We start from the raw sequence: 11,755 nt of genomic DNA on the forward strand, positions 1-11,755 counted from the left end.
GGAAATGAGGCTCAAAGAATAAATGTAGCATTGATTGAGCATTGCTCTAAGTCAGGCATACAGCACTAAACCCTTATAGGTAGCAGCACATTTAACCTCTCCAGGGATAGACTATCCAATAGGCAAGGTAAGCACGGTGCTTTTCTTGCTTACCAGATCATGTGTAGGGAACAATTTCACATTTTTTTCACCACATCAAACATTCTGCTTCTAGGTATGGCTGGCATCTATCTCTCTCCCAACCCTACAGCACCTTCCTACAGAATCAAAACCTCTTTTCAAATTTACAATTCCTGACAAGGGTGGATGACTCAGTAAGCAAGGTAAGCACGGGCTTACTTGTGTTTACTTATAATCTGTAATGAACAATTTCACATGGGTTTCACCGCATCAAAGATGTGAAATTGTTCACTGTAGATGATCTGGTAAGCAGGGTAAGCACCATGCTTACCTTGCTAATTGTATAATCCACCCCTGAACCCCTCTAATCCTATGAGGCAGGTATATTTATTTTCCTATTTTACAGATGAAGAAACTGAGGTTCAGTGAAGTAATTTGCCTAAGGCCACACAACTAAGAAGTATCAGAGCAAGGATACGATCTCCATCTGTCTGACTCCAGAACTTGAGTTCTTAACCTTTTTTCATTGCCTCTCTTCAGGAACCTCTCTCTGTTCCGAGTTCCTGGGACTTCTTGTGTAATCTCTTACTCTACCAAAAACCCATTGCCGAGGAGTCGGAGTCGATTCCGACTCATAGCAACCCTAAAGGATAGAGTAGAACTGCCCCATAGGGTTTCCAAGGAGTGACTGGTAGATTTGAACTACTGACCTTTCTGTTAACAGCCAAGCTCTTAACCACTGCACCACCAGGGCTCCCCTCTAGCAACAGGAATGATAAATCATTTTATTTTCCAGTAGAGGGCGCTCCAGTTTACATAGGGGATCAGGATCACCACGGAACTGTGGCCCTAACCAAGAGTGGGGCAAGGCACCAGGACAGGGGCTGGAAGCTTGTAACACCACTATAAAGATCCTTCAGAGCAGCTTAAGGCATTCCACTCACTCCCGTTCCAGTGGTGGAGGTATCAGGCAGTTGTTAATACCATGAAGTTTTCCTCAGCATTTTTAGGTTAAAAAACTTTTTTAACTCTCCATAAGGCCAACAGGGTAATCTCTGCTGACAGTTGTGTCCTTCTTGTTTGTTCTCCTGCAGCAGTTCCAGCTGACCAGCCACTGGGAACCTGCTGTTTAAGCAACTGGTAATGGACTGCAAAACAGCACGAGGAGGCCCGGGCAAGCAGGGTCAGCACCCTCCACGCTGGGAGTCCAGGCCAGCCTTGCAAACAGGAGTCTGGAACTAAGGACCCAGGAGCATAGGTGATGTGTGTATGTCTAGCTATCTTCTGCTCTGAGCTTATTTCATTGTGTCAAAAATAACAAATGCTTGTAAGCAAATTCAAACCATACAGAAGAATATATACCGTATATAAAAAGTGAAACTCCCCCCTCTCAGTCACTCCCACCCCTCAGGATAACAACTGTTTTCACTATTTGTTGTCTATATTTTCACATCCTTTTCTATGTAAATCTTGTTAATAAACATGAGCTTAAGTTTGTTTTTTTTTAATTGACTAGTACAAAATGGAATTAATATGTTGATCTTCAATTTGATAAATAACTTTCCAAAATTTTGTACTAATTTACACTCCCACCAATAGTGTATGAAAGTGCGCATTTCCTCCCACTCTAGCCAACAACAGTGACTTGTGTAGTTTAAAAAAAAAAATTGTAAAAATGCCTCACCCATCCTTTCTCCTTCCATCTGTCCTTTCCCCTCCTTCTCCTTTCTATTAAATTTGCAACCTCTGACCCGTGCACATTACACAGAATTCCAGGTTTGTCAGGAGATGGCAGAGAGGAAAAAAGAGGAGGGAGAACTTATGGCCCATTAACAGGGATACACAGAGATGTGGCATTACTCTGTAAAAAGTGATGCCAGCACATTGTATATGTTTACTAGAGCTCTTGTGTACAACTCAATGGCCAGCAAAAATTATATGGGCAGAACTCCTTGCTAGGAAGGTAATCTCATTTTTTATCCTCAGATAATGATGCAGTTGAAAAAAGCAAACATTGTCTTATCCCCACCCTACAGAGGATTAAAAGGTGACTCAGCAAATTTGGGTGAGTTGCCTAAGGTCACAGTGCTTGTCAAAACTGGAATGCTAAATCAATGTTCTCTCCCCTACATTACATTTACATCTTTTATATGTGTGTAAAATATAGGCATGTGTGTATGTATAGAGATATAATCTCTAAGTGTATGTATAATTTGTGAACATATATTATACCCCATTTTATATACACATATAGGTATATAACAGGTGTAATCTCTATGTGTATAATAATACATTGTACATAAAATGGGGTAGATAGTACAGGAGGGGCAAAGAGGTGGTTTAAAGACAAAACCCCACCTAAAAGTGACATGTCAGGCCCTAACAAATACACAGGTGCGTCAGAAACAGAATTGTTGTTCTTAGGTGCCATGGAGTCGGTTCCAACTTATAGGGTTGGGAAATGTTGAATTGTAAATTAGTTCTTTATAGTCATGGTCCTGGGACAATGTGTACCAAAGGTTAAGAGCATGGAACTTTAGAGTCACATACACCTAGATTCAAGTCCTATCTTAACCACTTATTACACATATGACCTTGGAAAGCTAAGTTCTCTGGGCCTTTTCTCATTTGTGAAACAGAGATAATACTATTCTCTATCTCATAAGATTGTCTGGTGGAGGAAATGAGATAATGCATACAAAACACCTTGCAATGTGCCTGGAATACAGTAAGTCTCAGTAAGAGTTAAACCCACCCACTGCCACTGAGTTGATTCCAACTCATAGTGACCCTATAGAACAGGGTAGAACTGCCCCATAGGATTTCCAAGGCTGTAAATCTTTACGGAAGCTGACTACCACATCTTTCTCCTGCGGAGCAGCTGGTAGGTTTGAACAACTGACCATTCGGTTAGCAGCCAAGCTTTTTAACTGCTGTGCCATCCGGGTTCCTCCAATAAGTGTTAGTCATTATTGTTCTTTATTATATGTTTGCCTGTGTTCTTGTTATTCATTTAGATTCAACATAGTTCAGCTGTGTGTAAACGTAAGCATGTGACTGAAGAGTGGCAATAACGAATGATTAAAGCAGTGATTCTCATCCCTGGCCACCAATTAGATAATCACTTGGTGAGACAGAATTAAAAAACTGATGTCTAGGCCAGTGAAATCAGAATCACTGGATTAAACAAAAGACATTAGTGGTTCTATCAATGAGAGAACCTTAAGTATGCAAATGAAGCAGGCCATTACCTCAGGTTCTAGGGAAACTGGAGCTGCCCTCTTTAGAATTCAAGTATCTGAGAAGACATATGAAATCCTTTGCTTAAGAAGCCCAGGACCCTTCCCAGTTTTTCAAACTGCAGGTCTCGACCAATTGGTGAATTATAAAATCAAATTAGTGTGTGAGACAATTTTTTTTTTCTAATGAAGTACAATGAGAAAATTATAGTGCATCATAAGGATAAATATTGTTTTGAAAAACTTTTGTTTCATACACACATTATGTAGTGGACAACAATGTAAAATTATATTTCTTACTTGAGTTCATGATCAAAAACATTAAACAACCATTCCAGGATGAACCATTTCCCAACGGTACTCAATGTTATAAAGATCTGTTGAGGTCAATCAAGTAGAGCCACCCCAGGCCCAGTGTTAGGAAAGGGCAAGGAGGCCCCTGAAATAAAAGCATCGTGGAAATCAGGGTGAGCTGCTCCACTCACCAGTGGAATTGGAAAGAGAAGGGAGATGACAATTCTAGGTCTCTTTGGCAAGGAAGCCAAAGGCAGATTCCAGAACATGTTCCAACCCAGCCCTTTTAGGGCAGACATCAACCAGGAATGGCTGAGTCAGTAAATCAGAAGACACACAACCCAAAAGGCTCTTAATATTTTGACAGTATGAGACTAACCCAAAAAAAAAAAAAACCTGTTGCTTCTAAGGAGCATTCTGGTTGTACTTCTTCCAAGGTAGATTTGTTCATTCTTTTGGCAGTCCATGGTATATTCAATATTTCTCACCAACACCATAATTCAAAGGCGTCAATTCTTCTTCAGTCTTCCTTATTCATTGTCCACCTTTCACACGCATATGAGATGATTGAAAACACCGTGGTTTGGGTCAGACACACACTGTCTTAGTTGTCTAGTACTGCTGTAACAAAAATACCACAAGCGGACAGCTTGAAGAAAGAGAAATTTATTCTCTCACAGTCTAGTAGGCTACAAGTCCAAATTCAGGGCATCAGCTCCAGGGGAAGGCTTTCTCTCTCTGTCAGCTCTGGGAGAAAGGTCCTTGCCATCAATCTTCCCTTGGTTGAGGAGCTTCTTAGGTGAAGGGACCCCAGGTCCAAAGGATGCGTTCTTCTCCCAGTGCTGCTTTCTTGGTGGTATGAGGTCCTGGTGTGTCTCTGTTCGCTTCTCTCTTATATATCTCAAAAGAGATTGGCCTAAGGCACAGTCTAATCCTATAGGTCTCATCAATATAACTGCCGCTAATCTTTCTCATTAACATCATAGTGATAGGCTTTACAGCACAGGAAAATCACATCAGATGACAAAATGGTGGACAATCACGCAGTACTGGGAATCACAGCCCAGCCAAGTTCACAGATATTTTTGGGAGACACAATTCAATCCACGACACACGCCATAGTCTTCTAGGTGACATCTTTGCTTTTTAACCCTTTAAAGAGGTCTTTTGAAGCAGATTTGCCCAATGCGATATGTCATTTGATTTCTTGACTGCTGCTTCCATGGGTGTTGATTGTGGATCCAAGTAAAATGAAATTCTTGACAACATCAATCTTTTCTCCATTTATCATGTTGCTTATTGGTCCAGTTGGGAGGATTTTTGTTTTCTTTACATTATATCACCTTGTATAAAAGGGTATAAAAATCATGAAAAAGACATTGTTTCTATACACAAAATTTAATAATCTAATAAATTTATAATCTAATAATCCCCATTTAATTACTTTTCACAGAACAAATATGCAGTATTATCTCTAATAATCATGGCTATTCAGCTGAGATATACAATTATCCCCATTTACAGACAAGGAAATTGAGGCTTAGAGAGCTTAATAACATCCCCTAAGACCCCATAGTTATTTAAGAACTGTGTTTCTCATGGACAGATTCTCAAGGGGGCTCCACTGTCACCTTCTCCAGGCAGCTCAGGACAGAAGAACGGGTGCAGAGGCTCCAAACAGGAGAGGTCACTATGTGTATAGATGAGGGCATCATTTCTAACATCAAAAAACTTTACTTCTCCCATGTCAACATCCAGGAAAATTCCCACACAGTGAAGGCTAGAGCTTGCAGAAATTCTGGTCTGTGGAAAGGAGCTGCTGCAGATTGCCCCTGCGCTCATGCTAATGGTCCAGAAGCCAAGCTCAGAGGATAAACTGCTCTTCCCTTTTCTGTCCACAGACTCCTTGCAGACACCCAGAGACCATTCTTTCCCCTCTCCCACTTCCACCTCCCAGTAATGGCAGCCAGTGGAGAAGCAGGGGGTGCCAAGGACACAGGTCATGTGGGTGAATCTATTAGGATCTTCCATTGGGTTGTTGCAGATCTTCCCACACTGAACACTCCTGAGGTCACTGGAGAGGACAAGTAAGGAGTTGGCAGTAGCTGCATCCAGGGTCATATCGTCTCGGGACCTCAGGAGTCCATCACTCAAGTGCAGTCTTTCTTCCAGTAGGGGACCATGCTGCCTGATGAGAAATGTCAATGCTGTAATTTGCCATCCTTGCAAAAAATGTTTCTCATTTATTTCTCGACACATCGGGCAGGTCAATACGGACTCCTTCCTTTCTCGAATCCAAGTTTCAATGCAGTCGCAACAGAAGGTGTGTGCACAGGAGAGTGAAAATGGTTTGGAGAAAAAATCCAGACAAACAGGGCAGGTTACTTCTGTTTTCAGACTCTTGGCCATAGTTCTTGAAGGTCAGCAGTGAACTGAACGGAAATGGCTCCTTCTTAGCTTCTGGAAGCAATCAGGAGCCCTGGGTACTGAGCAATCTGCTCTTCAATAAACACGATATGTCTGAAACCACATATGAAAGAAGACCTTAAGTTAGTATGAAAAAATTAAAATGTGTTGAAGTGGACAAGGCAATGCTGGCTCTTTCAGAAGTGATGGTGGTCAGAGAGAAAATAGGACAATGGAAATTGTCTTCTCAGATGGGGCAGCTTACCTTGTCTGAAGACTTTCAGGCGAGGTTCTCTGTGACGACTGAGCTCACCTGGGTCTTTATTGTTTCTAGGAGTGGGGTCTCTGCCCCTAATCAGTATTCCTTTGTAAGTCACCTGCAGTTCAAGAATCAAAGAATTTCCACGTCTAAATCAATCATAACAATAAAGCCAATCCTATTCTACTCATCACATAAAGGTGACTATGAGGGATCTCCAGAATTTCAAAAAATTTACCATCTAAGGAAAACTAGGAAAATCCACTGCAAAATGAATGAGCTGCCCACTGTAGAATCGTAGAATTTTAAGGACAAAATATTGTTTCAATTAAATGCATTAAAGTATTCTTGGAAAATTAATCAAGGTTTGAGTGAGTGAGAATAAAAATATCATTGGAGATACAAATGTGTGTAATAACAGACAGGCTATCTACCCACATGGAACTTGGAGTTTTTGGAAGCCTTCCAATGCCTGAGTGACATTCCAGTCTAATGGGGTCTAATTGGGCAACAATAGAGATAACCTTTTTTCTTAAATCCTGTCATCTTTTTTTTTTAACTATTTTTTTTAGGCAAATTAAGCATAATGCTTGCAATCCAAAAGAGCTAGCCTAACACACCTTGGAGATTAATTTAACAAAAGAAAAAAATACCATATATGTAAAAAAGTAGTTCTTTTCATTGTTAAGCAATCCATGTAACAATAATGCAATGATTAGGTTAATTATAATACAATTAAACATGGCAAGTATACTTTGGTGAAAACTCAGAAAAACTAATAAATAAATAAATAAACCATTGCCTGGAGTCGATTCCGACTCATAGCAACCCTACAGGACGGAGTAGAACTGCCCCCACAGGGTTTCCGAGGAGCGGCTGGTGGATTTGAACAGCCGGCCTTTTGTTAGCAGCTCTTAACCATTGCACAACCATGGCTCCGAAAACTCAGAAAAGTCGTTAAGAAATAATGCTAGAAAATAAAAGGGAAGAAAATTTCAATGACACATACATTGCTGTTGAAAAAGCATAAATATACATGTACGTGTGAAAATGACTTGAGGTCAATATGCAAAAATATAAACAGCGATGTTAGAGTGGAAAGTGAAGAAGTTCTCTGACACAGGACAACACTGACTCTTTCTCTTTTGAAATTCAAAGGTGAAGGCATTCGAAATAGAAACTGTTGTCAAAGAGAGAAATAAGACAGGGGAACTACCCTAGACTGCAGGGCCGGCTTACCTTTACTTGGAGACGGTCTGCTGAAGTCCTAAATGGCAGAGGCCAGCACCCTGGGTCTCTCCTTCGGCCGTCCACAGTAACTTGCGCTGAGGTACTCTGGCCTTTTATAGTGCCTGGGACACAGGCTCTGCCCTCAACCAGGGACACAGGCTCCGCCCCAGAGAATGTGTTGTCTAGATTTAATAAAATAGACATCAATTCTACTCTTCCTTGTGCATTAAAGCACAATCAGCATTTCATAGTATAGCTACCCTCTTTGAATTAAATAAGGTAATCTACTGTCATGGACTGAACTGTGTCCCCTAAAAATATCTGTCAGGTTGGCTAGGTCGTAATTCCCAGTATTGTAATGATTGTGGCTGTTGCACCATCGTACTTTGGAAACAGGTAACTTGTATTCTAGATTTCACAGATGAAGAGGAATTTTTGGATTTTGGACTTGGAGTTGATTTAAGACTTTTGCTATGGTATAATCAGGTGAATATGTTTTACATGTGGTAAGGACATAAATTTTGGGGGACCAAAGGGTGTTATGTCATGGATTGAACTGTGTCCCCCCAAAATATGTCAACTTGGCTAGGTCATAATCCCCAGTATTGTAAGGATTGTCTACCATTTTGTCATCTGATGTGATTTCCCTATGTGTTGTAAATTCTATCACTATGATGTTAATGAGATGGATTAGTGGCAGTTATATTGATGAGAGCTACAAGATTAGATAATGTCTTAAGCCACTCTTTTTTGAGATCTAAAAGAGAGAAGGGAGCAGAGAGACAGGGGGACCTAGCACCACCAAGAAAGCAGTGCCGGGAGCAGAGAGCGTCCTTTGGACCTGAGGTTCCTGTGCTGAGATGCTCCCAGACCAAGGGAAGAATGATGCATCACAAGGCCCTTCCACCAGAGCTGACAGAGGGAGAAAGCCTTCCCCTGGAGCTGGCGCCCTGAATTCAGCCTTTTAGCCTATTGGACTGTGAGAGAACAAACTTCTCCTTCTTAAAGCCATGCACTTGTGGTATTTCTGTTATAGCAGCACTAGATGACTAAGACACCTACTGAATCTGAATGAACGTCTCTAATTTCAGAACTCAACTTTGAAAAACAAAATGTCATACAGATCAAATACAGAAATGCACACTGAAACCTAATTAAATCTTGACTAATGTAATCTTTGGTATCAACATCTCTAAAATAATTGTGAGTAAACAAGATCTAAAACAGTTTTCACGTTCTTTGACTCAGCAATTCTACTCTTGAGGGTAGTTACTGGATGCAGTAAGAAAGATGGCAGCCAGTTTAAGCCTGTTTTGTGGTAATTATTAACAACATCCTCTTCTACTCTCATGCTTTTGCATGCCATGGGCTACCATAAGAACAAACAAATCTATCTTGGAAAAGGTAAGCCAGAATACTCATTAGAAGTAAGGATGATGAGACTTCATCTCACATACTTTGGACATGTTATCAGTAAGGACCAGCCCCTTGAGAAGGACATCATGCTTGGTAGAGGGTCAGCAAAAAGAAGAAGACCCTCAATGAGATAGATTGACACAGTGGCTGGATCAATGGGCTCAAGCATAACAATGATTGTGAGGACTAGGCAGGGCTTCGTTCTGTTGTACATAGGGTTGCTATGAGTCGGAACTGACTTGACAGCACCTAACAACAACAACAACAACTCTCAAAAATGTCCAGGTTTGGACGATAAATTATATAATATCAGTGTTGTTACTAGTAATCAAAAAAACCAAACCTATTGCCATTGCCGTCGAGTAGATTCTGACTCATAACAACCCTATAGGACAGAGTAGAACTGCCCCACAGAGTTTCCAAGGAGCGGCTGGTGGATTTGAACTACTGGCCTTTTGGTGTTAGCAGCTGTTATGGATTGAACTGTGTCCCCAAAAAATGATAATGAGACTTCCTCCAATCCTGATGCCGTGTTCTTCTTCATATAGTCCAGCTTCTCAGATTATTTGCTCAGTATACAGATTGAATAAGTATGGTGAAAGGATACAACCCTGATGCACACCTTTCCTGGTTTTAAACCACACAGTATCCCCTTGTTCTGTTTGAATGACTGCCTCTTGGTCTATGTACAGGTTCCTGATGAGCACAATTAAGTATTCTGGAATTCCCGTTATTCGCAATGTTATCCATGATTTGTTATGATCTACACAGTGGAATGCCTTTGCATCGTCAATAAAACACAGGTAAACATCTTTCTGGTGTTCTCTGCTTTCAGCCAAGATCCATCTGACATCAGCAATGACATCCCTCATTCCATGTCCTCTTTTGAATGTGGCCTGAGTCTCTGGCAGTTCCCTGTCAATGTACTGCTGCAACCGCTTCTGAATGATCTTCAGCAAAATTTTACTTGTGTGTGATACTAATGATATTGTTTGATAATTTCTGCATTCTGTTGGATCACCTTTCTTTGAATGGGCACAAATATGGATCTCTTCCAGTCACTTGGCCAGGTAGCTGCCTTCCAAATTTCTTGGCATAGACAAGTGGGAGCTTCCAGCGCTGCACACATTTGTTGAAATATCTCAGTTGATATTCCATCAATTCCTGGAGCCTTGTTTTTCTCCAAAGCCTTCAGTGCAGCTTGGACTTCTTCCTTCATTACCGTTGGTTCTTGATCACATGCTACCTCCTGAAATGGTTGAATATCAACCAATTCTTTGTGGTACAGTGACTCTGTGTATTCCTTCCACCTTCTTCTGATGCTTCCTGCATCATTCAACATTTTGCCCATAGAATCCTTCAATATTGCAACTCGAAGCTTGAATTTTTTCTTCAGTTCTTTCAGCTTGAGAAATGCCAAGACTGATCTTCCTCTCTGGTTTTCTATCTCCAGGTCTTTGCACATGTCACTATAATACTTTACTTTGTCTTCTCAAGCTGCCCTTTGAAATCTTCTGTTCAGCTCTTTTATTTATCATTTTTTCCATTCACTTTAGCAACTCTACGTTGGAAGACTAAGTTTCAGAGTCTCTTCTGACGTCCATTTTAGTCCTTTCTTTCTTTCTTGTCTTTTAAATGATCTTTTACTTTCTTCATGTGTGATGTCCTTGATGTCATCCCACAACTCACCTGATCTTCTTCAGTCATTAGTGTTCAGTATGTCAAATCTACTCTTGAGATAGTCTCTAAATTCAGGTGGTATATACTCAAGGCTGTACTTTGGCTCTCATGGACTTGCTTTAATTTTTTTCAGCTTCAACTTGAACTTGCATATGAGCAATTGATAGTCTGTTCTGCAGTCAGCCCTTGGCCTTGTTCTGACTGATGATATTGAGCTTCTCCATCATCTCTTTCTGCAAATGTAGTCAATTTGATTCCTGTGTATTTCATTCAGAGAGGTCCACATGTATAGTCACCGTTATGTTGGTGAAAAAAGGTATTTGCAATGAAGAATTCATTGGTCTTGCAATTTTGTCATGTGATCTCTGGTATCGTTTCTATCACCAAGGCCATATTTTCCTTCCTTGTGTTCAACTTCCACATTCCAATCACCAGTAATTATCAATGCATCTTGATTGCATGTTTGATCAATTTCAGACTTCAGAAATTGGTAAAAATCTTCAGTTTCTCCATCTTTGACATTAGTGGTTGGTGCATAAATTTGAATAATATTCATATTAACTGTTCTTCCTTGCAGGAGTATGGATATTGTCTTGGATTGAATTGTGTCCCCAAAAAATTTCTGCCAACTAGTCTGGGTCATGATTCCCAATATCATATAATTGTGTACCATTTTGTAATCTGATGTGATTTCCTTATGTGTTGTAAATTCAATCACTATGATCTAATAAGATGGATTAGCGGCAGTTGTACTGATAAGGTATACAAGTTTGGATAGTGTCTTAAGCCAATCTCTTTTGAGATATAAAAGCGAGAAGCAAGCAGAGACACATGGGAACCTCATACCACCAAGAAAGCAGTGCTGGGAGCAGAGCACGTCCTTTGGACCTGAGGTTCCCGTGCTGAGATGCTCCTAGACGGTCATGGATTGAATTATGTCCCCCCAGAAATGTGTGTATCAATTTGGCTGGGCCATGATTCCCCGGTATTGTGTGATTTTCCCATGTGTGGTAAATCCTGCCACTATGATGCTAATTGAGGGAGTATGGGCGGCAGTTGTGTTAGTGAGGCAGGACTCAATTTATAAGACTGGATTGTGTCCTGAGGCAAT

General features: G+C 40.7%; 1 protein-coding gene across 1 annotated transcript; it reads right to left on the reverse strand.

Annotated features, from left to right (window-relative positions):
- Nucleotides 1–5,249: 5,249 nt before the first annotated feature.
- LOC101341754 (ret finger protein-like 4B) lies at nt 5,250–6,062 on the reverse strand. Its single transcript, XM_004380441.1, has one exon. The coding sequence runs from the start codon at nt 6,060–6,062 to the stop codon at nt 5,250–5,252; it is 813 nt and encodes a 270-aa protein (XP_004380498.1).
- Between the last annotated feature and the right edge of the window lie 5,693 nt (nt 6,063–11,755).

Source organism: Trichechus manatus, unplaced genomic scaffold (assembly GCF_000243295.1).
Source record: "Trichechus manatus latirostris isolate Lorelei unplaced genomic scaffold, TriManLat1.0 scaffold00073, whole genome shotgun sequence".
NCBI lineage: Eukaryota > Metazoa > Chordata > Mammalia > Sirenia > Trichechidae > Trichechus > Trichechus manatus.